Source organism: Fusarium flagelliforme (genome assembly GCF_020744385.1).
Source record: "Fusarium flagelliforme strain FIESC 12 MPI-CAGE-AA-0113 chromosome Unknown B0J16scaffold_4, whole genome shotgun sequence".
Classification (NCBI taxonomy): Eukaryota; Fungi; Ascomycota; class Sordariomycetes; order Hypocreales; family Nectriaceae; genus Fusarium; species Fusarium flagelliforme.
Window position 1 is genome coordinate 3,055,824 of NW_025763506.1, and position 26,464 is coordinate 3,082,287.

Here is a 26,464-nt window from a genome sequence, read left to right on the forward strand (position 1 = left end):
TCTCAATACCTATATCATCTGGAACTTCATGTTAGCTCAAGAAAAACCGTCTGTGTACGATTCATCTACTCAAGACTTGGAAAATCTCCCAGATAGATAACTTCAAGATCGCCAATGCCCAATCAATGTTATGCTTAGAGAGACGTGGTGTGAAAGGATTCTGGCATTGGTAGAAATTCCTTCAGATGAGTCGAATCAGGGAAGAGCTCACACAACGTTGTCTTATGACTTTCCTCCTTTCTGCTCTGTGCTTTGATATCAACAGAACCCTTCAGCTAGCCATGAACAGATGGTTTTTGCGAATTTGACTCAAGATTGACGGGCTGTTTGTTTCTGATCAGCAAGCCACCTAACACTCGTATCTTATTGATCCGGACGAGCTCCGGGTCCCAATGAGAAAAAGAAAATGGGATATGATGCAAGGAAGCGCAAATGTTGAGATGGTAACCCGGTCCGAATGTTTGATAGCCCGGAACTTTGGGCATGAGACACCTGACAAGATGCACATTCAAACCTGCATTAAAGACTCGAATGTCCTGCATACCCATCGCTATCTACGGAAACAAAGCATCATCGGAAAGCATTTTCGGAAGCGAGGATGGTGGGCGGTCTAGGATCAGGGTTTATATCCTACTATAAGGCTAAACAAGCACAGTTTCAAGGGCATCTCTTAACTTTGTGAAACATTGCAACTGGTGGGGAATACGTTTAAGGAAATGTTTGACTGGAGAGCTCATGCATGTTTCAGATGGTAATCTCGTGATGTTTGTCGGTGAGAAGCATTACCAAGGCAATAGGCAGTCTATCCCGCACAATCAACGTCAGTAGTTTGTATGCAAGGCAAAGCGACCTCATCATTAGAGAATTATATGTCGCTGTAAGTACGTACAGTACACCGACTTTCGGCATTTCTTCTTTTCGAGTCCCTTACCTCTATTTGCGTCCCGTGCCTTGATTGTTCCCGTTGACTCAAAGAGAATAGATCGGTAATTTGCTTGTAAGCATAGTTCTCGATGGTCATGCTTGCAAACTTGGGCCTGTCCCTGGCCCATCCCCTGCTTATCTTCCGGTCTGTTCTTGTTGGATCACTGCGCCATGTGTACTGAAGGCTATCGACCAACAAACAGTTGTTGGCGACGAACTTGGTTGTAACTGTTTGCTTGCACAGACAGCAAGTCGTTCGTTGATCACAATCCGCAGGGCAGAGGCTTAAGCCCTGCATATGCTGCAAGGTATCCGTAAGATTGCGAAAGACGGAAGCACGCATGGTTATTGTTACAACTGCGATTGACAGCTGTAGGCTTTTCAGATATGTTGTGATGTGCCCTGATACTGTAAGGGAGATCAGCCGTTGGTGATGGCTCGATTTGGCTTCGGGAATCGTCGATCCGCGTCGATCACTCCTGCGTCCCATCCCATTTTGTTTACTGGCATCCATCTTTTTTGTTGGTTACCAGCGATACCTACCTGGTGGAATGCGTAAAGCACAATAAATAGGCTTTTGATAGTGGGAATTGGTCTCAAGTCTGTACGGCATCAACGTCAGGCAGCGGCGAGTGGCTACTAAGGTTTTGAGGGCTGTGTAATTGTCACGATAGACTTGGCCTCAAAGTATATCGATTGGTGGATGCAGGGTGAGAGTTAAGCGATGCAGGATCTGATTGAATAGAGGTACCCCGAGACCTTCACTTCCACCTTCACAGGCATCAAAGTGCTTGATTTAGACTCAACTTAACCCAACCGCCAAGTACCCTAAGCTTTGGCCCAGGTCAAGTGTGTGACCCGAACGAGCTGCTGTAACCTTTTTTCCCTCCTACCTTTGACTTTGAACCTTGACTAACGTTTTAGTTCCCGCGAGCTTGCGGATGAGGAGCATAGCTCCCGCCAATCCCAGGCTGAGTGTTTCTCTCGAGATGGCATCGGCCTTCATTGAGTGGTTGCAGCTACTCTAGCGACTCTGTAGCTTTACCAACCATTAAACTGATCGACCGACTTGATTGCCTGATCGGCCGATGCTTCGGCCGGGCGGAAAGTTTGGCCGCAACGTCAACGTCAACGTCAACGTCAAGCTTGTGAAAAGCTAAAGGGTAAGATTTATCGGGTATAGAGTTCCAGAGTGATCATGTGCCTTGAAGTAGCGACCAGAAAATGACTTGCATTTGCATCTGCATAATGCAACATCATTCGCAGTTGTATCTAAACTCTGAGAAAACCCAGTTACAAAACTACAACTTGTGAGCATCCTCGATCTAGAGCTAAAGAAGGATCTGAAACTTGCAATGCAGGTTCCAGATCTCAATAACCTTTATCATATCACAGTAATCACATCAAATCATATCATATCAATGCATTTACCGGCTTCTCCCTTGCTGTTCCAATTCCAGATCTCGCTTGCATAGCATTGCAGCTACAGTACTCTAAGCTAGCGCAGTAACTCGGTTAGACTAAATGAGTCCGACTTTGCAAATTCCTTCGGGAAAGAAAGCCCTTCATCAAGGGCGTGGGGTTATTCTCCTCTAGTTCTCATCAAGGCTATCGCTCCGAGACATGCGGGTGATCTACCGTCGAGGGATATCAAGATCTGCGTAAATCACAGACAATTCACATTCTCATATGTGATACACGAGCAAACTCTCCATCGATCGAACATTTCACGGACTTTTCATGTTTGCTTTTCCCCCTCTTTCTACAATCGGTATTCAGGAAATGAAAATAGGGTGATCTCTATACGAAAAGAAGAAAAAGGACACCCTCGAGTTCGAGCGCACGGTGGCTGCTCTACGGTAACAAAAACAAACCGGGCCCGTTCGAGAGTTGCTTAATGCATTGACAATTCTGTCGAGTACAGACCATGTACTACATGCAGTAATGCGACTAATATTAACGTGAGTCAAGGTGCGGTACATTTGTTCGGCATCAGAAGAAATCTTATCCTTAAAGCGAAGCTATCGTGAGTTGTCGAGTCAACACCTAAGTATCTACCAGGGCTACCTACCTAGGTAGTATGTTCAAGGCATGCCTGTCTTCTGGTTGGTCGTGCAAAGTTTCCATGGATGTCAAAATCGTTTATCGAGATTTGCACAAGTGATAATCAACAATCCAACGGTGTCGTTGAATGTGGAATACGTAAAGATACCTATCAGACTGCAGAGTATCCGTACCGTAGGTAGCATGAAATACTAGAGGTAGGGTGCCTACTAGGTACCTTAGCAACTTGATATTGCGCCAGAGATAAAATAAAAAAAGATCGACACAATTGACAAGTAAAATTTGTAGACTGATTTTAGAGCAATCAGCAAGTTTACGGGGCTTTGGTCCACCGCAACCTTTCATTTTACGTCATGATAGGCGAGGTGATCAACCTCTTCGATTTTCTACATCAGGTACGTGACCTCGGTACTCTACACTCAGTACCTTAGTACCTAAGTGCCTAGTAGTTTAGGTCCTGTGCAAAATTGCTTATGGCATGACTTGCAATCCAGTATTATTTTGCTGAGTTTTGTTGGTGGACTTCGCATCTTTGTGTGAGGTACTTTATATTGTTGTCACTTAGTAGGTACCTAGTAGGTAAATAAGCTACCTACCTAGGTAGGTAGGTACTTATCCAAGAGAGTGAGTGGTCTTTCATAGTCCGGACCCTAAGTATTAAAGAGAGAGAGAGCAATTGCTGACGAAGTCTGATAAAGGTACGGATAGGTGCCCATCAAAACGCACAAACGGTGCCCAGAAGCTAATGGTAGGCATTCTTGGCAATGGGCCTCTTCAATTATCTTATTCGGCAGACCTGACCCCCTGCTCAGCTTGTGGCGCATGACCAGACCTGACTGCCGGGTACTGTACAGGGACAGTTCAGTTCAGGAACAGGAACAGGAACGGCTTTGACTGAAGACGAAGGTGATGAGGTTACATCCAATTCACGGCACAGACGATTCAAGGCAACTCCCCGCTGTCGTGAGACGATAACAAGGCTATACGACACGATACGACACCATGCGACAAACTGGATATACTACTTGCCCAGAATAGTATGTTGTCTTGCATTTACTTGAGTACGTGTAAAGGCTAGAAACAGAGGGAGAGGCTTCAAGCAAACTCGGATGTAAATGCACCAAGGGAGAAAGAAGGCAAGCGTTCACCGTCCTCCTTACATTGTTCAAATCTTGCGTGTGATTAATATCGCTACACATTCTTCCCGTGACTTTAAATCGCCCTTGTTTCTCCAGTTATCCAAGGTAGGGACGGACCATGTCTCCCTCGTTCCTCAATTCCCTACTCCACTGTCTGTGTCAGAGAAGATTCTCACGAAAGAAGTGACGATACTCAATGTCAAGCAAGGACCTTGGTCTCTCGACTTACTACCCCTGTCTTGCCTCTGTCTTGCCGCCCTGCCCTTGTAAGTCAGTGATTCAGTCGCTCAGTCAATCAGCCGAACCCTGGCATTGACGTCCCAAGATCATTGATTGATGGCGGCATGTTGTTTGCTCCTTTGCTTGGACCAAGTCGGTCAGCTTTGAAGACCAAGAGTGACGCTGGATCTCGGTTGTTGGTGGACACTATCTCTCTGCTATTACCGCGATCGATGGGTGCCCAACAGCTAGCTGTTGAAGGGCCAAGGCCGGACGAATTTGAATGAGGCGGATGAACAATCATGGATATTCCCATATAGAGATCGGATACTCCGTACAGGTCATAATTATAGTATGAATGGTTTTATACCGAGTCGGCCGAGGCAAGCAACCCGAACAATGAATCGATGGTATCTTAGTAGATTGTTGGTCCCTTGGTGCATATCCGTACAGTTGTGATGATTGCCCTACCTTGTTTCCCCAGTGTAATGTAATGGATGGCATCAACAACCCTGTAACTTCTGTGCAACTCATCTCGACTCGTTAATTCAACTCAACAGCTCAACTCTCGTCTTGTCTCTGATCTACTCTTCTCGTCCTATTACGGTTTGGCCTTGGACCTTTAAATGCTCTTTTCGGAGCAGATATCCCTCCCACCTAAAGAGGGTCCCCTACAGTACAGTCCATAGGTGCCTACCTAGGTAGGTAACTTACCGCAGACTCCCCTCCCCTCCCCTCCCGTGTCCTCTAGTCTAGGTGGTACCTACCTACTAAGGTGCCTACCTACCTGTCTGGGTGGTCGATCAATTAATTAATAAGGAAGGACTCATCCCGGCTTCTTGGACCTGCCCTCGACCTTGGTCTCTTACGTTCTGTTTGCCTGTCAGGAAAAAAAAAACCGACGACTCTATTTCCCATCTCTCCCTCTCCCTTAGCCATTACCTACAGGTAGGCACTGCCTAGTACTACCTACCTACGCACTGGTAGTATCTGACCTGGATCTCGGGTCTCTTAGTCTTACCTCCGGCTCATCTTTGCGCCCATCGGAATCTTTCCTTCTATATCGAGTGCAAACATACAATATTGCGATTACTTACACACTCGTTATTGATTTTTCTTCTTCTTGGTACGGTACCCGGCAATTTCACTCTTCGTCTTATACCCAGACCATCATCTCTCTTCCTCTTCACACCAACTCACTATTCCCACATCATCTCGCTGCTAGTGGCGCAGTCTTCAAATCATTCAACTTACAATAACTGCCTTATCTTACCTCAACCCATCGTCATTCTTCATCCCGCACTAAACTAACCTCCAACGTTCCAGCCGGAAACCCTTCTCCTCGCGACTGGTATTGGAACGAACGCGAGAACAACACTTGAAATACCAAGACCTGACACAAATACTGTGCAACGAGGCAAAAGAGGTGTCCGCTATTGCCAACTGTCAATCACCAGCTGAATTCGCCCTGTTCTCATCTGGTCTGGCTCGATTTGTTCTGCTCAATCATCAATCCAACGTCAAAGACACGGAACCGCCCAACCAATAACCTACACTAGGTACCCAAAGATTCAGCCGGCTACCATCCAATTCAGCTCATCACCCCACGCAATTAAACCTTGTCAACCACACGACAACCTCTTTCTCATCTTTCAATTTTTGACTTGCAATAATATCCATTTCCCTAATTATCTCGTCTTTCCTCTTGATGATGCACTGAAGTCATAGCATCTTCCGACCCGACTCGAACTTTCACCGCCACGTTCTCACCCACCCCTGGCTAACGAGTCGACTTTCCCAAGCCATGATCGCGACAACCCTTCACCATAGCCCGATCATCGCTGTCGATATGGCTAACTCCACCAAAACGACGCCTTCAACCACCACAAGCGTTAGCCCTGGCGTTGACAACGGCGTCGGCACTAACACAAGTGCCATAGCTCCCGAGCTAAACGACTTCGATTACTTCGTCAGTGTTTTGCAATTACCGGATGGTAGAACAGAAAACCAGATAGAGGATGACCTTGTGTCCAAAGCCAATGCCCTCGGTATCTCGAGTGCACCCGTTGCTGATAACCGTATCACATCCAGCGTCGAGTCAGCTTCCACAGTCTACAACGCGCGAACCTTTTCCATGCTTTCCGGTGGTTCAACAAGCACCGCCTTAACCTCACACTCGTCATTATTTGGACCGCCTACACCTGACCCAGCACCATCGAGTGGTCGCCAATCCAAGGATTTAAGCTTTGCCCAATACGATCGATACTTATCTGTTATTGATCCTCACCATAACCACCCAAAGACCTCGAGACAATCGTTTGCGCCCGCCAACTCACCTCCCAGTATCTTTAGTGGCAAGACGAAACGTAGTCTGTTCAGTGTTAAATCAGGACTAAACAAATTACGATGGAAGAAAAAGTCTCCCCAACCAATTCAGGCCGTCTTGTGCGTTGTGACCCAGCCTTCGACAGTTTCTATCTTACAAGACCAGAGCGTGCTGACTATTGTCATAGGACCTGTGTGAGCTGCCGTGCTGATTTCAAAAGCTCAAAATCATTACACAGCATTTCGTGCGGCCACACTTATTGCGATAATTGTTTGCGGTCACTCATTCATACGGCCATGTCTGATGAATCCTGTATGCCCCCAAGGTGCTGTGCCCAGCCCCTGCCCGGCTCGGTAATAAGAGATTTGCTCAGCCGCGACGCCCAGCAGGAGTTCCTGAAGGCTATAATCCAGTACAGTACGCCTTGGCAGGCGAGGATATTCTGTTCGAATCCTTCCTGTGGCGAGTTCATTCCACCGCGCCAGAAATTGGACCCTAAATATCCGTTGGATGTCACATGCCGCAAATGCAACACGAGAGTCTGCCTAATGTGCAAACATAACGCTCATCCAACAGGGAAAGATTGTCCGGAGGATTGGGAACTTGATCAGGTTATCAAGACTGGGGGCAAGCCCGGTTGGAAGCGGTGCTACAGATGTCGAAACCTTGTTCCACGAGAAACAGAAAGTTTGCACATGACTTGTAGGTGCAAAGCTCAATTTTGCTATGCTTGCGGTGGCCTGTGGGATACCACTACCGGATGCCCAAACAATTGTGGCCAACAGGAAGAGATGGAACGAAGGAGAAGGGATGAGCGGGCTCGCTTAGCTGAATACACAGAGGAGAAAGCTGTCCAAGAAGCCGCAGCAGCAGCAGCCTCAGCCGAGCGACTTGAAGCTGAGGAGCGAACTCGTAACAAGGAGAACTTCTCTGAGATGGCCAAGACACAGCAGCGAGAAATGGTTCGGTTCCTTGAATTTTTTGAACATGGTCGAGAGCATATGCGATCCCGATTTGTCGAGCAGAGGAAGGCGACTTTGAAACGACACATCGACGAGGAGGAAAGGATGAAGGAAAAGCATGTCAAATCTGTCAGTCAGCTGGAAGATCGACAGGTGGCTGCTGAAATGGACCTTCGAAACACTCTGGAAGCAAGCGCGAGAAGTGTTAACATTCGACTGAAGCATATGGAAGCTTACTGCGATGGGCTAGGGCGCAATAGCGGAAGCTCAAGTCCGGATTCAACAGGTACCCAGCCTCACCGTGTGGTGACAGAACGTGATCTTCGTGAATTGGGTCAGCAGTACAACATTCGCGATGGCATGGAAAGGTCACATCAGGCTAAGATTAACGTGATGAGAGACCGCCAAGCCAAACGTATGGAGGAGCTCATCAATCGACAAGAGACCGAGTACGAAGATTTCCTCGACCGGAACCGTGAAGAGTTCGACGAATTGGCGGCACAGGCTGCGCGCGAAGAAGAAATGCTGAGCAGCAATTTTTCGGCACGAAAGGCTAAGCTTGTGCGTCGATGGGAGCTGGCTATCGAAATCCTAAGAAAGGAGCTGGAGGCCCAGGATGGCGTCAAATACGCACCTATTCCTACGCCAGTATGGCCCGAAGAGAGAGCACAGATTTTTATCTCTACCAAGTGAAAGCGATTGCGACTGGACTCTGCTCAACAACATATTATGCTTGCATCAACGATGCGTAGCATTCACTGTTGTACATCTTTCCTTTACGATTCACTTCCATCATACCATTCCTTTTGCCTTATCGGGATAAGCCCTCTACGACTTGGCTCTTCATAATCTGTCGAAGCGTCGAATCTTTTCTTTTACAAACTGTCATGAGAGGTGGACCACCCCCAACATGTCTCTGCCTGTTTTGTCTTTTTTTGTTGGAGTTGTAACCATTTGTTTAAAAGCATCAGCATAGCATTATAGCCGCGAGTTTATTTCGTCTGTTGAAGGAAAGCAGCCATGGGAAACATGAGCTCATTCCGATATGGCGCTCTATTTTCTAGCAACATACCCAGACATTGGTCTTGATAGAACGGATACCCTTGGAGATATAGAAATATGAGTGGGTGGCGGACCTGGATCAGACACTGCGCTGCCTTCTGTTTGGATGAGTTCCACGAGAGATATGCAGAAGCCTGAATGATTGTGCATAGTTGTATACCCCGGGTTTTAGATAGCCTTTGAAATGAATATTGAATGAATTGGATCCACTTCAGGCAACGCGTACTATAATGAACAGCATGTGATTGACTTGGACAAACCGTGCTTGACTCTTCAAGTCCTCTGTTTCTCTCGGTCGCTGCACTCTGTGCTTCCACAGGAAATGAGGAGGGCTGGAGGGCTGGCATTGGCGTTCAACTCGAGTCTCGTTACATCTTCCGCCTAGATGGTGTACCCTCGCGGCCTCGTTATCTAAGTACAAGGGTGGAATGATCTTTGCCACAGCCCCGGACTCCCCGTTTGGTTTGTTTGTCAGGGCTGATGTTGCATCGTCAAATAAAGTGGCAAACACAACTCGTGTATCGGAGAATACAGCAACCAGTCCCCTTTTCACTTCCTGCCTCCCCCTCCGTTCATCACTTGTGGAAGTGTATCAGTCTGGGTTACAAGGGTGGTGTAAGGACTCAGATCGTCGTACGAACCCTCCTCCCGATGCGGATGGTCGTTGTTTGTTTACGGGTGTGGCTGTCTGTCGTTTCTCTCGTTTTAGGCATGTGCTTCGGCAATTCGAGTAGACTTTCGATGGCCTTGTGCGCGTATCCTGTACTAGAATAGATGATACCGGGGTTGGATATGAAACACGAAGTTTAGGTAGAGGATTTTCAACACTAACTTAGTCTAAGATAGTTTATAAATAGGAGGAGCCACGTTTGAGCAAGCAATAACAGCTTTGCAGTTTCAGACATTCGTATAAGTTTATTTGTAATTAGGGTCTCCTTTCCCAGACGCTATATGTATGCATATAAATGACCGATCGACCCTTTTGAGCCCTTCAAAAGCCGAAGGTGTGTTGTTGTTACAACTCACCCACTGTGGTAGATAGTCAGGTATGTAGGTATGCTGTATCCTTGTGTATGTATGCATGTAAGCAGTCAAGCAGCACTGTTTCACTCGCTTCTGCAGACATGGCTGCAAATCGCCGCAGAGAGTAATGCGGCATTGCACCAGATTGGTTGCCTGCTTGATAGACGAGCTAATGCTGGCGCCCGCAGCCAAAGAAGGGCAATGTTTCAACGGTCAAAGAACCCTGGGTGGAACGACGGCACATGCGCACTACCTAAGTTAGAGGCTGAACTGGTGATCTGATATTGTCAGTTCAGCTACCAGGTCAGCGGAGGAAAGAGCTGACAGGTTGATACAGCAAAAGGAAATCTCGAGGGAAGCATCCGGTTTGAAAACTGCTGTCAGCCGTTGTGGCTTACAAAGTTGTTCAACTCGTTGGCTAACACGTTGCCGACGACTGGGCGAGGGGAGGGGTACGTAAGTTCTATGGAAATCTAGACACATGTATTGGCTAGGTACCTATCTTGGTGGTTTATTTTCCCCTGTAAGAAGTAAGGAACTTTCATATACCGTCGTATGGAGGATGGGGAAATGATGTTATACAGAGGCGATGGGTACTCTTGTTACAGTCGGGTCGAGGGAAACAAAGATGCCAAGTCAAGATATGAAGTCAAGTTTGTCTGCTTAGCTGTTCTAGGAAATCAATCAAAGCTGACGACATCCCCTGAAGGCGTTCTCAAGGGACCCCTAAAAACACTAAAGAACTGCCCTGCCTGTGGAGGGTTTAGTGTCCTGGTGGCGTTTGCTCCCATGAACCCAACCGTCAAGGTGTCAGAAAAATTGACCGCAGAAATCACAAAAGACGAAATAAGTTGGTCACCCTATGCTACTTTAGACCTGCATTTAGACTGCTTTACTTTTGGCAGCTGAAGCCTTAGAGGACATCTCTTCTGTTACCCACCTGCTAACCCGTCAAGACTTGGCTCAGCCACAACCATCCCAAACCTATCCATCCAATCCAGTGCCGTACTGCACTAAAACTCCAGTGGAGTGTTTCCTTCACATTCCCTTCTCTCCACCGAACGACCAACCGATCTCCATACTCATCTCCATCTCCATTTCCATTTCCACTTGCACCTGCGTTCGCATCTTGTCTTCTTCTTACCTGTTCTATAAATTGTTCGTTCGAAATTTTGGTTTGAACTCGATTGCTTTGTGTCGCTGTTGCGCGCGCACATTCGTCTGCTCTCGTATCTACTGTCCCCCGCCGTTCTTGGTTTCCAAAAAGCGCTGTCTTAACGACAAATCGGCCCAGTCAGTCCCTGGCACCGAATCATCGAGGGCCCCCGCTGCGGATTGCGAAGCTCTCCCCATCAGAACACCACAGTTCCTTCCACCACCAACTTTCCAACACCTCTGTCACTGTCGTCGCCTCAACTCAACTTGTGCTCCCACTCTCATCGCATTTATACGGATCGTTGGTGTTGCACCCAATCAATCACAGAGGCCGGTCTACCACTTTGTGGCAGCGACACTTCCTGCCCAATCGCTGCTCCATAACCCAAAGAGCTCGAGGAATGTGAACAACCACCTCGGCGAGGCCTCATACTTAGAACCCTGGACGATTCTCGATAAATCTTAGTACATAAGCCGTGCGAATCCTCAATTGCGCTCGAAACCATGAACGACCACCATTCGTCGGCGAACGACGCCTTCTCTCCCCAACAAGAGCGCGGCAGGTCAGGCAGCATGATGTCCTTGGGCAATATTCCCGTCAGTCCTCAGGGTCCTCCGTCTGACAGCGGCGGTGCTGCCGTTGACGATGTCATGAACAAATCTCAGAACCCGGATGGCGACAGCACTTCACCTACACAACCCGCTGGCCCATCTGGTGCGAATTCCGAACAGCTCAAACAAGTTTCAGACGTCCTGTCTTCCGAGGTACAATCAGCCTACGCGAGAGTGATATACAGAAGCTTTGGATCATGCTAACGCCTGTTGCAGATTGGCATTGTTACTCTCCTAAACCGCCTTAAGCAGAGCATAGCTTCAGCCAAGGTAAGTGGTTGCTTAGACTTCCACTGCGACTTGGTTTGCTAATTTGTCATCTTCAAGGAATTCGCGTTGTTCCTCAAGAAGCGATCCAGTCTAGAAGAAGATCACGCCAATGGCATCAGGAAACTCACGCGTACGACCCAAGAGGTCATGCGCCGACCCGATCACCGCCAGGGCACTTTTGGCAGCGCATACGAAGCTATGGCGAGCACCCACGAACGCATGGCGGAGAATGGAATTGAGTTTGCGAAAGAGTTGCATCAGATGCACGACGAGCTTATGGAGCTCGCGGGCGTCGCAGAACGCAGCCGCAAGTCGTGGAAGCAAAATGGCCTGTCCGCCGAGAATAAGGTTGCTGAGATGGAACAGACTATGCGTAAGAGCAAGGCCAAGTACGACTCTCTGGCTGACGATTACGAGCGAGTCAAGACTGGCGAATCGCGCCAGAGCGGCAAAATGTTCGGTCTCAAGGGCCACAAGTCAGCTCAGCAGCATGAAGGCGAACTGCTGAAGAAAGTTCAGGCGGCCGACTCCACCTACCACGGACATGTCCAGGCGTTGCAGGCCGAGAAGGCCCAACTCGTTTCGACGACACGTCCCGAGGCTATTCGAGCCCTGCAAGACTCCATCAAGGAGATTGATGCTGGCATTTCTTTGCAAATGCAGAAGTTTGGTGAGTTTGTCGTTATCGTTCATCTTGCGATCGTTCACTTACATATCTAGCTTCTTTCAACGAGCGTCTGCTGTTAAGCAACGGCCTGAGTGTGAGCCCCATCCAGGGCCCGGGAGGTCAGAGCAGCAGTGCTCAGCGCAGTCTGCGACAAGCTGCTTCCTCGATCGATAACGAGAAGGATTTGAACGATTATGTCACAGCGCAGCATAGAAGCGTGCCTCCCAACACCGGTGAAATTGAGTATAAGCGTAACCCAGTAAGTGATATAATAAGTGACTAGTGGGCTCTGTCACTTACACAAGTTCTAGGCTCTCAACCCTCCAGGTTCCAGTAGTCAGCATGCACCAGGGGGTCCTGTACAACAGCCTGCTATGGTGCAATCGCCTGCAACACAGGCACCACCTCCGGGAAACTTCTCTGGACCCCAGCCCCTTGGTCCAGGATCGAGAACTAGCACCCTGGGACTTGGTCCCATCACTGGCATCACGGGTGATTCTTCGCTCCCACCTTCTGACGATCCTCGCCCCTTCTCGCAGCCTCATAACAGGAGCTTCAGCCAGGGAAACATGCCGCTACAACAGGGTGGCCCAGGACCCGGACAACAGTTTCCCGCCCGTGGCCCTAACCAGCAAGCACCCGGCCAGAGATATGGCAATGGCGGCTCTGTTAGCTCAACTGGTCCACCACAGCTTGGTGCCCTACCCTTCCAGCCGGGCGGTTCTCCTCCACAGCAGACAGGCCCTCACCAGCCTCCTCATGAACGCTCAGGTAGCGGCGCGAACTTTGGTCAAGGGCCTCAGGGAGCTGGACGATCACCACCTCCTTATGGGGCGTCCAGTCATCCCCCGCCTGCTCCTGGGCCCTCGGGACCCTCAAAGCCAGTTTTTGGTCTTCCACTCAGCCGTCTGTACGAGCGCGACAGTTTAGCTGTACCAATGGTAGTCCATCAGTGTATCCAGGCGGTAGATATGTACGGCCTTAATGTGGAGGGCATTTATCGGCAATCTGGATCTATGGCTCATATCCAGAAACTTAAAAACATGTTTGACACCGGTGCGTTATGCTAAATCGCTATCAATGGTCAGAACTAACTTTACAGCAGAGTCTTCCAGCCCTGCTCTCGACTTTAGGAACCCCGAGAACTTCTATCATGATGTCAACAGTGTTACTGGTTTACTGAAGCAGTTCTTCCGCGACCTTCCTGACCCCCTGCTCACCCTCGAGTATCATGACAGCTTTATTGCGGCTGCCAGTGAGTTTCTTCTCCCTCCCGTGAAGCACCAGAACTGTGCTAACTAGTACACACAGAGCATGAAGATGATACACTCCGCCGTGATTCTCTTCACGCCATCATCAACAGTCTGCCTGATCCCAATTACGCTACACTCCGTGCCCTCACCCTTCACTTATGGAGGGTTATGGACAACAGTCATGTGAACCGTATGAACTGCCATAACCTTGCTGTCATTTTTGGTCCTACTCTTATGGGCACTGACCCCAGCACCGCCATCGCCGATGCGGGCTGGCAGATCAAGGCCATCGACACCATCCTCCAAAACACATTGCAGATCTTTGACGAGGATTAGTTAGAATTGTATATGCGTTGCAAGTTGGGTAAGGGGTAAGAGGACCTAATGGATAACGCTTGCTGGGGGGAGAAGGGTCTTATTTCTGTCCATGTTGACTGTTTTGTTGCATGGCGTCCCATATCTAATGCATGTTCGTCTCTTTGTGCTTGAAACTTGGTGTAAGATTATTACTGGACAGTCATCCTGAGCGCGTTTCTACAATTGTATACATTTTCTGCATTTCTGTTTCCTCGCCTCTATGAATCCCTTAGCTTATCATGAAAGTAATCAGAATCGGTAGGTCTTCAGGGTAAGCAGTGAGAGTCGGGAACACTGGATAGGTTTCAGAGAAATGATGAAGTATCCGTATGAATCTACTGGCAATAGACATGGAAAGCCAGCGTACACTCGCTATATTCGTTTGAACTCAACCCTATCCCTCGGCCATTAACTTGTTCTTGATGGTGTTAATATCTGCTTACCACCTACTCAGCAGTTAGACTGACGGCTGAAAAATGCCGATTTTGGGAGCTGCTGGCTCCTGCTGGCCATATAATATGCAGAGGGCTAGTGTTTGAATCATAAAACACAACTTTTACGGGGATGTTGTTGACCTTATTTCACCCACTGTTGTCCTCATATAGAGAAGATGTCCAGGAAGATTATGTGAATCAAGTAAATTCGATTGTTTCTATGCTATGCACTCCAGTGAGTACAGACAAATGCAGCGAGTCTTACGCCCTCCCATGTCCTCATCGACACGCCGTGATCTAACAACTTTCATACATGATATATGCAAATGTATCGTCCGTGTTCTGTGCTCGACGTGTCATCAACCGTTTCACCAGTCCTCTTTGTACGCAGCGCCATGCAAAAACACAAAATTGACCCCAGAGCAAAGGGAAGCAACAGAGTAAACGAGAAGAACAAGAAAAGAAAGAAAAGAAAAGAAAAGATAGAAAAAACGAAGCACCAACTGCCAAACAGAGAAAAAGACGACGAGACCCTTAGTTGTGTTGTCCCCGCGTAAACCAGAATGAACATTGGGAAGAAGAAATCCGTCGTGCAGTGCAAATTATCGCTAGTGCGAACACGCCTGAGTTCCGTAACAGGGGTATAGCCATGAGAGTAAAGAAAAGAAAAGCCAGACAAAGGCAGAAGTATGTTGATGGTGATGGTAGGCGATGGTAAGGGTGATATAAGGAACATTGCGTGTAATGTATACGACGCAATGGTATATCAAGAGTTTGACATCAATAGGTAAGTAGCAACAACAATAAGAGGTAATCTTACTGAAGTTTGATGGCTTCAAAGAGACCCAGGCTCAGACTGGTATCGTTTTCGCCGACGTTAGGAGTTGGTTCACTAAGCACCTCCCAGCGCCGGAGAACGAAAGGACTGAGGCGTTCTTGAACGGCTGGTCCGATGCCGTATTGTGCACCCATGCCACGAGCGACGGCTCCTTGTGGGGTTGCTGCTTTCTCACGATGTGAGAGCATGAGGTTATCTGAAACCGACGGCGGTGGCGAGCTGAAGAGATAGTAGAGTCGAGGATCGGATGAGGTGCCCTGGTTCGGCAGTCCGCCCGAGGTGAGCAAGATGGCCTTGGCACAATTGGCTCTCAGATCCTCGGGAAGCGCATCCACAAGCAGAATAGCAATGTCAAAGACCTGTTGGGGTAGCGAGCCCACAGTAGCGGGTGGAAGAGTTTCAAGCTCGAGCAGTAAGCCGCAAAGGACAAGAACAATGCGAGCACGAGTATCATGTACAGGCGGGATAGGAGGTCGTGTTGCCGATGCAGTCGGAAGAGGTGCTGAAGGGGGCTCGGACGATAAGCTGTGGAGGGTAACAAAGCGAAGCATGGCAGGCAACCAGTGCTGCAGTACGGCGGTGTGGCAGTTAGGGCGTTCCTGAGGCCCTGCGGCGATGATTTCCCATAGGTCTGTCAGCTTCTCGACCATACCCGAAGTTAACTGTGCCATCTTCGGGGGGGCTTGGCCCGAAATGATGGCTTCGACTACTTCCAATAAGTTCTCGGCCATGCGCAGTGACTGCCTCGATCCGGTGTCGGCAATTTCGGACGTCTTGGACGATGGAATCAGGTCGAGGAATACAGATTGAGCCTGGCTTTTGAGGTGCTGGGTGATATCGTCGCTCAAGCAAGGTAGTAGGCTGGTCCACATGATATTGCCCGCCTCAATGGCTCGGTCCATAGCCTTAGCAAAGATTTCAAATTGCCCCTCGTTTGCGTTGGGCTGTGGCAAAGATAAGTCCAAATTCAGCTTGAGTTGACAGAATGGTAGAGTCAACTCATTGGCGATTTGCAAGATACGGTCGAATGAGATCTGAGTGTCACCAGAATCGCCAGGGATCAAGAGCTTGGTCGTCACCTTGCGCACAAGACCAACGGCCTCGGCTGGCAGCGACTTGATGCCTAAAGCATTCGAGACGGCGGACGAGTCGACTAGCACAAGAGTTCGTAAAGTCTCAAGGAGGCTTTCTTGGCACACAGAGTTGTCGAGTGGGAATTCGAGACCGTTTGCGCAATGCCTCAAGGCGGAGTATTCCAACAGGGCATTGCGCACAAGGTTCAGAAGACCCTTCGATTGCTCAAATTTGGCGCACTTTTGTTCGGTATGGAACCTGTAGCTTTCCTCGGTCGAGAGTCCCGTTCCTGTAGGCAACGGCATGATGACTAGCTGTAGAAGTTCTTGCAAATATGTCGCTGGGCCAAACTTGTTCTCTATCGGGTCTGAAGGCAGGTTCTGAAAGCTCGCGGATGGCGGGCTCGCAGTACTCATGAGAATGGGCATAGTGAGACAGCCTGTACTGACAAGAAGTGGAAATAGGCCAACAAGAGGAGAGCGATTCGGCAGAGAACGGACGTGGCTTGTCCAGTCTGTCATGAGTTTATCGAAATGGTGTGCATCGAAAACCCGTATCCTGGTAAGCAGTGTCGCGAATATTCGTCTTGTATCGTCAGTTTTCTCCCAGCCTCGCTCAAGGGCAGGAATGATCCTCCTGAACAATTTGTTCATGGTTGGGGGATCTAGCCGTGTTCCACTTAATAGCTGTTTCTCGATGTCCTCCGCCAACTCATTCTCAGCATGCTGAGCAGGGGCTGCCACAATATCAGATACTGGAGAACAAGCATCGATCGCATTACTGCGGTCGCTTTGAAGCAACTCCTGTCGTAGATGGGAAGCAATGACTTCGTGGCCGGTCATTCGTTGGGCAAGACTTGAAAGGGAAGCCAATAATGGTCGCGGCACGATTCCTTGCTCGTCATTCATCGACTTGAGGCGTTCGATTAGAATATGGAACAGATCGTTCGCACTGCCCAAAGCCGAGAAGATTTGCAAATTTGAATGAACAGTATCGGCAACAGATGCTAGCACATCGTAATCGGCGGTCTTTGCGCAAGCACCAAGAATATCTGATAACATGGAGTAATCTTCGGCTGTTTCCATAATAGCGCGAACCGAGTTGTACATAGTCAAAGGCAGAGAGGGCTGACTCTTATAGTTCAGCTGCCCGGTTAGCACATCACGTAGATGTGCACCAACACTGCTCCTGAGGGCACTGCTGCTGCTACCTATTCTTGGAAGAAGCTTTTTGAGGGAGACAGGCTTTCGCTCTGATAATGGATCACCTGGCGGTAAAGGAAGTCCCACGGTGTGCCTGACATACTTGATCGCGTTGGCGATATCTTGCTCTTCCTCGACAATCGAATAGTTCCCGGCTCGTCGAAGCAAATTTCCTCTCTCTGCCCTCTTCTTTTCGGACAAAGCATGAAGCGGTAACTCAACCAGCAATCTGCTGGAACATGGGCCTGAATCGGCGTCAATTTCCACTCCGCTGTGGTAGCCTCCACGTGCAATAGTCCATTGCATGTACTGAGAGACAGAGAAATGACCGGTTCGGACCAATTCAGTGACTAAATGATAAACAAGATTCTTCCGTGTCTTATCTTCGATGGCAATGCTGTCGAGGGTCTCGAGTATCGGTGTTGTAGGATCCACGCGAAACTGGCTCCATTGACGAATTAATTGGGCAGCAGCATAGACTTTTGCCAAGCCAGGACGGTGGAAAGAAGTGGCCCATTCAACGACTGTCTTCATGATCAGAGGCTTGTTTTCACTCGTTGCCCAACATGCTGACGCTAGATGACCATCACTAGATTCCTTGAGAGCAGCATCGAGCAACTTGACAAGTTGACTTCTACCAGCAGGTGGGGAAGCGGTGCTGGACACGACCAGTCGGGAGTTTCGGTTGTTAATTGTATGTATGGCTTTCTGTGTTGGCTCATGGTCGGTACGCAAGGAAGCCTGAAGCGTATCTTTGTATCGTGGCCAAGCGCCAGGGTTTATGAAACTCTCCGGATTAGACAGAACTAAGGAGCCGAGTAAAGTCGATAGTCTACTAGAGAGTTGCACAAGCAGATCCTGATCAGGATCGTTGTATATCTAATTTCAGTTAGTCGATATGCTATCTTGAACGGTTGAACGTGAACATACTACGTGCAAGTGGCTAAGTAAGGCAAAAACAAGCCTCCTGCCATACTTGCGAAACCTAAGAAGATCTTTCCAATATATCTGAGCTATGAGCAGCCACATTGGGATTCTTGATTGGAGACTATTTTCGATGCCAGAAACGACCCAATCAAGGTAATGGTCTCGATCCAGTAACTGCTCAGCGTAAAGGTTTGTGGCTAAACGAATGCTGCAGAGCGTCAGTAACGATAATCATAACTGCACAAGGCGTTCGGGCGGTCCCAACTTACGCATATGTAACTCTGGTTTTCCAGTCCTTCTCGCCAAATCCAGCAACAACGGCATCAACGAACTGCTCGACAAAAACAGTCCAGTCGCGAGCCCACTTCAACTCGCCACCCATGACAAAAGCCCCGTTGACACCTTTTCTCTTCAGCCCTCTGATCTCATTGGCACCAACGCACTTTGCGAGCCATACAGCTCGCTCGGCGGGAACGTTCTTGTTTAAACACTGGTCGAGCAGAGTTCTGCCACGAATACCATGGGGAATTGTTCGGCTAAGACGTCGCAAAGATATGGCGGGGTTGGCAAGATCCTTGAGCCAAACTTCTCGTTTTGTATCAGTAAGCGTGACTCGCGGTGGTGGCTTGAAAGTCGATGGGGCATTGATCTGGCCTCGATGCCTACGCTGAGTCAGAACACCCATAAATATCGTAGAAAGAGCATTCAGGCCAGTCTTTTGTTTTAAGGCTGGGAAGATGGCAAGTTTGGCCGACGAAGTCTCGGGAACATTCAAGTTCACCTTGTCCCATGTGCCCTTCGTGATGGCTTCGCTGCTCCACTCGTCTTCATAATGCGCCCCGTTCCAAGGGAAGAAGTCGGCGTATCCAGAGTTGAGGCCTTTGCTAAAGGGATCAACAGGGTTTCGAGGAGTAGTTTCGGGTCGGTTTGCGGCGAAGTATCTTGGTGCGGCGGAGGGAATTTCGACCGTGTACGGCTTTAGTCGGGCGTCTTTCTTGACTGGCGTAGGCGCAGTCGTCGTTGTGATAGGAGGAGCGGATCTTAGCTGAGAGGTTACTGGTCGGCGCGTTGGCATCGGCATCGAAGTTGAACTGGCACTATTAATGGGAGCTGGGCTTCCAGCCATCGACTGGAAAGGATCGGAGTTGGTGGGTATTCGTGAGGGGGTTAAAGATTGCGGCGATTCGGATGCAGGAAATGAGCCGGCCGAAGCATTATGGGACAGTTCAAGCCGGAGACGTGAGCCGCCCCTTCTCGGTGTTGTGTTGTAACGGTTAGGAGTAGCATCGCCGGCGTCGGCGGTAAGGTCGATGAATGATGAATCTTTTCGAACTGGTGAGGCGGGCATAAACTGTTGTTGATGGGATAATGTTCGCTGCGGAGGCGGGCGCTGGACGGGCAACGACGATGAGCTCACGGAACGTTGAGGCGGCCGCGGATGGGCGCTCATGGGAGTCCGCGAGGTCATGTTCGGTTCGGTGGCGGAGGCGCCATTCCGAAAGATCCAAGTAAGGGATATGTTGAATTATGTTGAAGTTGGTGAACGATCGCAGTCAACGCGATCGCCGAAGATCAGACCGCAATGCCCTGTGATGTTCCTTAGCGCCTCGAATGACCCGATACTCGATATCGAAGTGTCGCCTCAGGTTTGCGTTCCTCTATCGCGTTGTCGTCGATGACCCGTAAATATTTGATGGACCTGCCGCGCAATCCGAATTCGAACGCCGAAACGTGTGTGGACTAGAGATCAACGTGAGTCGGGTACTCGACTTGGATCGTCGTTATCGCCCGTGCGTCTTGTCGTTTCCAAACTATCACCACTGTAGTCGATTCGAATCGCTTGTTGTTGTTGAATTGTCCACGCACGCGAACGTCTCTTATTGATATGCGAGAGAAACGATGCAAAGAAAGAAAGGAAGAGCAATAAGTGTCAAGATAGCGTAAGTATGTACACGAGCGGCACGGAACCCCGACCGAGAGCGGGAACGTCGATGAATTATGAGATGGATGGGGTCGGACGGGGCGAGGTAATAGGTAATGTAGGTAGGTTGAGTTTAGAGCGTTTTGAGGTGAGGCAAGGCACGGTAGGCAAGGCAAGGTACTAAACTTAAGAAGGCCCTCAAAAGGAAATATGGGGACGTGAGGAAGGTGGAGATAGAGGTAGACGCTACACACGGAGCGATTGCCAGCATGCACCGATAGCAGGGCTTTTGCGTCAGAGGATCCGCCATAAACTATATCCGCTAAGTACCGATGACTTTACTGTACTGGAGGTAGGGAACTTGCATGGATCCGCCCCCTCGTCCGGGCTCTCAGCCTGTCGCTTGTTTGGTCCCTTGAGTCCATGATGGAACCCTGAACTGAACTGATCTGACCTGACCTGATCTGACATGGCCTTTCTACTCGAGCATTTTGAGGGTAGTTTTTTCTTATTTCTATTCTCAAGACTGTGCGGAGCCCAGGACCCCCTACCCGACGGGAATGATGCCTTACGGGGTGGTGGCCACGGCTAAGGTTGCGGATAGTAGGTAAGTAACGCGACGGGGGGGGGGGGGGGGGGCTGGGATTGGGGAAATAATCACAATTCTCTTACATTCATAGGTAGATAATTGGGGAAGAAGTGCTGAGACCTGGGCCATATTTACCGGTCAGTCATGTACTCCGTACCAATGTAAGAACCACCGTAGCAAAGGGTTCCCCGAGTTTTGGTGGTCTTAACAATAATGACTCCAGGGTAACAATACTACATACACACTGTATTACACAGCGCTGTGCCTTTCTTTTGCGAAGGGATAAGCCGGTGATTGCTCTGAAAGAATACCTGTTAAAGATAAACGAGCATTCACATCAATCATCAGTGTGCATAACGTCGTTTGTGTTTTTCAGGGGTGGCGGCTGGCTAACCTTGGCGATCAAATAACACTGCAGACCCCCCCAGCCAAAAGCCATTGACCCCGCTTGAGGGCACACTCAATCGCGCAGTTAAGATCGCGAGGAAGCATTTGCCTCGTGGAAGGTGCGTTATCTATTGGTGTTGTGCAGCGCCTGTAGAGTTGGTGCTGTGTTGTACAGCCCAGAGAGGTAATTATGGCATTCATCTCTAGGTACTTGAAAGAAGCCTTTCAAAACTGTACCACCTTATTAAGAGTGTGGTGCTGTACAATATCCGCAGAACTGGGATGACATAAACAAACCTATATCAAAGATTTGTCTCGGGTTCTTGTGTAAAACATGGATCCAATGTCAGCTACGACCTGGACCCAACCAACCAAATGAAGCTTACCAGCCATCATTTCTCAGAGTGATCCCCATGACGGCATCCAGTCCAGGCCTACGAGAAGCGCTCGTTGGTAATTTGTGGCCTTTTCTCTACAGTATGATATCGCCAGAGAACATCAACCTTCAGCTCTACCCATCCGCCAGATGCAGGCACATCATTGCCCGTCATCAATGTAACTACTTATCGGTCAACATAAGCCGTTGGGTAAGAATCGGCCGATAGTCCTCTGGGTACTGTAGTCTTACAAACCATACCTACCTACCTACCTACCTCTAACCTACCAGGCTATCGTATGTACATATTGTGGTATGGTCCGTGTTCCCGCCCATTGGTAAAAAGTTCAACCCGTTCTCCTGAACCCTTGCTCCCTCTCCCACCAATATGGATGGACATTGATGAAATTCCCGGGGACAAACGCCGCACAGACGAAAAGAGAGATGCTTGCTGGCTAGGTAGTCTAATAGGGAGCCAACACTCCGTAATAAGTGTAAGCCACCTCGCAAGCCCCGGTGGTAGCGCAGCGTCGAGAACATCGATGCAAAAGACATGCCATACATACTCTCGATATCCTGCCTATCATCAATAGCCAAGCCCTTGGGCGACAACACTAGATATCTGCGAGAGTGGATTGGAATCACTAGGTCACTCTCTGACAATTCTCTAACCTTTGATGTGAATCATTGGGCCTGGTCTCGCACTGTTGGCTGATAATTGATAGTCGCGACTGGCTGGCTTGGCATTTGCTTCGCCTGATGAGCCTTGCGTCTGTACCGCATTGCGGTGTGTTGTGCAATATTAACTCATGCGGAGCAGATAGCGGTAGATACGGGTATGTATGACTTGTCTTATCACCCCATACCTGGCTGAACCTTTTGCGTCATCCAGTCTACGGTTCAGCGCCGCTTGATGTATCTCCTATGGCCATTTTCACACTCTCAACCCGATAGGCCAGACCTAAACGTTACTGTCTCGGTACGGTGCAGTGCAGGTGTAATGCACTCGAAGCCAGAGGCTTATTATCCCTGGACCTGAATCGACCACCTACGGAGCGAGCCCCAGTCTTTCCGTCGGGATCTTACCCCGGGCCGAGTTCCTCTACCGAGGAGGAGGAGGAGGAGGAGGAGGAGGAGGAGGAGGAGGAGGAGGAGGAGGAGGAGGAGGAGGAGGATTCAATGAGGCACCAAAAGCAATGTCAAGACCCAACGACCACAACAAACCTTCCTTTTCCGGGAGAGCATGGTTTGTCCTACGGTAATCGAGTTCCGAAACAACGCTTCTTTGCATGCATGTCTACTGTAGCTCCCCATCTAGCTGCATTAGATTAATAGGTATTTGCTGTACAGTGCAGTACTGTCCCTTGTTACACCGAGCCGTTCAACGTTCATTTGGTTGTTTGTAGTTGCCTTGTGCTTCTGCGTCAAGCAGGTGGCAATTTCTGACCCAGTTAGATATGGCAATAGAGACAACCCTTATTACTTGGAGTCGCGAATATCGACCCAAGATGGGCTGTCTAAACGGCTCGCGGATCCATCGAATCAGTGGCTGATATAACGTATGCGAGGCGTAAAATATATGGCACTATCGATAGAAAACTGAAACATGTGGATTTATTAAAGCTCTCACGTACAGTAGCGTGCCTAATGTAAGAAGATATCGGATCGCCCGTCGTCCGCCGGATCAAGCCGCCCTAGTCACCCCAGTTGCGGCGTGTAACCCACCACAATATGCAGTCTCCAACACGGCAGCCATAGGCAGCACGACATCACAGGCAACTCTCCTGCCATCCATTGACTGCACCAGTGCGCGCTCCAATCTATTTGAGCACACGGTTGCAGAAGGTCAAAGCAGGAGTGCGTCGTTTGCGATAGGCCACGGGATGTTACAAGCTGAGAGATTAAGCATTAAACATGAGCCAAAGCAACCAGCAACCTACAGTTCTGGTGACCACGCTATACGTTGCCAAGCATGCATTACACTCGTACAGTAGCGATCCGGATTACCAAATGTGGGTTCCGTGTGAGACAAACAACATTCGGATATCACCAGCACCTCTGTAGCACAGCAGATCAAACCAAGTGAAACAGCGGTACAGATGTGGTGTATTCAAGATTGGTTGGTTCGGCTACCTGCATGGTTTTCTTCAGGAAGCAGTTGGCTCCTTCAAAAGGCAAGTTGCCGACGATAAAGGACAAGCAGTAAAATGCAATTGAGGGCTTGTGCGACACACGATACCCTGTCAAAAGATTGCCGTCCCTGACTACATACCTATGTAAAAGCAACTCCTCCTATACAAACAATCAAAGGTCGCGACGAATTTACAGGCCATATGCGTCCATAAAAAGGAATGCTCCCACCCGAGACTCATCCAAGTCAGACAATGAAAAGTAAAGACTGTTTCCGAAATAATCAAGTTATATCACTCCTACAGCTCTGCTACCGAGCCAACTGACCACTCACTCCAGCCCTTCTCCTCACCAGGGAGTTTGATGCTCTCCCACTCATCTCTGGTGACGCTCTTCCATTCGTCAACAGGAAGCCAGCCGATACGCGCTCGGTCACCAAAGCCGCCGACCCAGTAGATTTTGGTCACAACCAGGCGCGACCATGAACTTTCGTGGATGACGTTACCAGGTAGCCAGTACTTGGCATCCTGGTGCTTGCGTGTGAAGCATGCGGCAAGCTTGACGGTTGATACGGGTGTAGTTTCAATGGGCTCAAGGTAACCAAAGAGGGCGAACCGGGGTAGGTTGGCCGCCGAGTAAGGAACGGTGTCCGGCGTATATGACGACCCTTGGGCACGGCTGTTGTAGTCATAGCTGGGAAGGAAGGGAACATATGCCGAGAGTCGAGAAAGGAGGGAGATGCGCTTGGCGGGCGGATACGGCGGGACCCAGTTCATGGAGAGGGTAAGGTTTGATCCAGCGCGAACGTTCTTAAACGTTGTTGCGATCTTGATTTCGAGAATGGTAGGGTTGCCTTCATCTTCGCAATCGGCCACATAATCCATCATGCCGATAGGCACACCCTCGAGTCCTGTCGGGCGGTTCTCATCGATGGCAAGGTCGCCATTGGGATGACCGGAAGGAAAGACGGTCGAAAGGGTGGCAAGCTTGGTAAGAGCAAGGATACGGCGTGCCATGACAACAGATTCGTGGACAGTTGGAATCTTGTGAGGAGCTTGGATGTTGGCATTACCAGTGTCGCCAAAGATGTTGGACTCGGGGCCCAAGGCATGCGCCGTAGCAGCGAAGCCAGCGACAGCGTGGGTGAGCTTCATAATGGGCCGATATGTCTGGGTCGTACGCGTTTGTAGAGCTGGCGAGAGTAAGGATGGACTTCTAACGATGGAAGTATTGGGGTAAGAACAAAGGCGCAGGGCAGGGTCAAAAGAGGAGCAGGGCGGTGGCAGATATGATGGCTGCAAGCTTCTGGTCTGATGGCGCGTAAGACCTTCGCTAGTGAATGGAGGCGGAAGTTGTCCGCGCTAAGCGGGAGGGACTGATCCCATGATGCTACGCTACCCTCGCCAAGCTGTAGATTGATAAGATTAGATCCTTGTCATGGATGGCCGGTGGAAACCGCCATGACACATGACCGTTGAAGTGTGATAACTTTGGTATTTCTTTATCCATTGCACCACAAAAAGGCGCAGTCAGCTTTGGAGAGAAACTCTCTCGCTATGAATAGATTGGCTTTCGCGGATTGACTTAATCCGTGAATTGATAATTCGACAACATAATGCTTCATATCCACGTCGTGCTCCAAATTCACCCAAATTGTGCTGCGACCATGAACAGTTATGAGTATTCGTAGCTTGAATCCTCACTTCAAATGCACCGAAACTTACCAATGTGCTATCATTTAATACAGGAAAAAGCTGGTTTGAGTTGGTTGTTGACCCTCGTGAGAAGTGTCAGATAACGACCCCGGTAGCAAGTTGGGACACACATCATAGATGCTACGATGACATACTTATACAGTATCTTATTTACTTACAATGACAGGCTTGAAGGGGTACGAGTATTCCAAGGCCCTCTAAAATGTCTGATTTTCAGACTGATCGGTTGCATGACAAGTTGACGACACATGGGCAGGAGGCGCAGCTTTTCCTCAGTGCTTTATCGGATTAAATTGCGCATAAAGCCGTGATTTACGCTCTGTTCTTCATGGAAAGTCAGTGCTGAAACTATAGTTCTCGAGATAGAAGCTTTATGATGCCAGAATATCGTGATATTAGCTGTCTGGTAAGTAAGCAATGGAGTTTTTCACTGCAGAATGTGGTAGCATCGCATAGACTTCAACAGAAAGAAGAAACTACACGGCCTCGTCTTTAAGAGCCCTAACAAGTCGTCTTCATGTACTGAACTTTTCCAGTGACCCTTCGAAAACCTCCGTAAGAGTGGATATAATCCATATCTTCTGAGATGTATCATAGAATATCAAGTACCTTAAAATAATTATCCTCTAACGGTGACAGCTGGGTCTGGTTTAACATTAGCCTATCCAACTCATCGGCTAGATGGACCTCGGCTCTCAGGAATACTTATCATGACAAGTAACCTTGAGTCTACTATTAGGCAATACGACAGCTCTAATTTTCTGAATGAGATGTTTAGGAACGACCGGGTAGTCGTTGCATAGACCTGCTACCTACAGGTAGGTACTGGGCTACCTAC

At 49.0% G+C, this 26,464-nt stretch overlaps 5 protein-coding genes across 5 annotated transcripts; 2 read left to right on the forward strand and 3 right to left on the reverse strand.

Annotated features, from left to right (window-relative positions):
* Positions 1 to 640: 640 nt before the first annotated feature.
* B0J16DRAFT_137053 (uncharacterized protein) lies at positions 641 to 1,555 on the reverse strand. The gene is made up of 2 exons (XM_046121825.1): positions 890 to 1,555; positions 641 to 802 (listed from the first exon to the last, which is right to left on the reverse strand). The coding sequence occupies exons 1-2, from the start codon at positions 1,436 to 1,438 to the stop codon at positions 734 to 736; spliced, it is 618 nt and encodes a 205-aa protein (XP_045983227.1). The 5' UTR covers positions 1,439 to 1,555; the 3' UTR covers positions 641 to 733.
* Positions 1,556 to 5,676: 4,121 nt separating this feature from the next.
* Positions 5,677 to 8,477, forward strand: B0J16DRAFT_137108 (uncharacterized protein). The gene is made up of 2 exons (XM_046121826.1): positions 5,677 to 6,791; positions 6,860 to 8,477. Exons 1-2 carry the CDS (start codon positions 6,151 to 6,153, stop codon positions 8,325 to 8,327), a joined length of 2,109 nt encoding a protein of 702 aa, XP_045983228.1. The 5' UTR covers positions 5,677 to 6,150; the 3' UTR covers positions 8,328 to 8,477.
* A 2,662-nt stretch (positions 8,478 to 11,139) lies between these two features.
* Positions 11,140 to 14,137, forward strand: B0J16DRAFT_137119 (uncharacterized protein). The gene is made up of 7 exons (XM_046121827.1): positions 11,140 to 11,639; positions 11,703 to 11,756; positions 11,814 to 12,426; positions 12,477 to 12,682; positions 12,735 to 13,479; positions 13,529 to 13,678; positions 13,735 to 14,137. The coding sequence occupies exons 1-7, from the start codon at positions 11,379 to 11,381 to the stop codon at positions 14,010 to 14,012; spliced, it is 2,307 nt and encodes a 768-aa protein (XP_045983229.1). The 5' UTR covers positions 11,140 to 11,378; the 3' UTR covers positions 14,013 to 14,137.
* Positions 14,138 to 15,153: 1,016 nt separating this feature from the next.
* Positions 15,154 to 20,112, reverse strand: B0J16DRAFT_137151 (uncharacterized protein). The gene is made up of 3 exons (XM_046121828.1): positions 18,778 to 20,112; positions 18,512 to 18,716; positions 15,154 to 18,460 (listed from the first exon to the last, which is right to left on the reverse strand). Exons 1-3 carry the CDS (start codon positions 19,974 to 19,976, stop codon positions 15,284 to 15,286), a joined length of 4,581 nt encoding a protein of 1,526 aa, XP_045983230.1. The 5' UTR covers positions 19,977 to 20,112; the 3' UTR covers positions 15,154 to 15,283.
* Positions 20,113 to 23,819: 3,707 nt separating this feature from the next.
* On the reverse strand, positions 23,820 to 25,321 carry B0J16DRAFT_342120 (pyridoxamine 5'-phosphate oxidase-domain-containing protein). The gene has a single exon (XM_046127877.1). The coding sequence runs from the start codon at positions 25,063 to 25,065 to the stop codon at positions 24,211 to 24,213; it is 855 nt and encodes a 284-aa protein (XP_045983231.1). The 5' UTR covers positions 25,066 to 25,321; the 3' UTR covers positions 23,820 to 24,210.
* Positions 25,322 to 26,464: the final 1,143 nt, after the last annotated feature.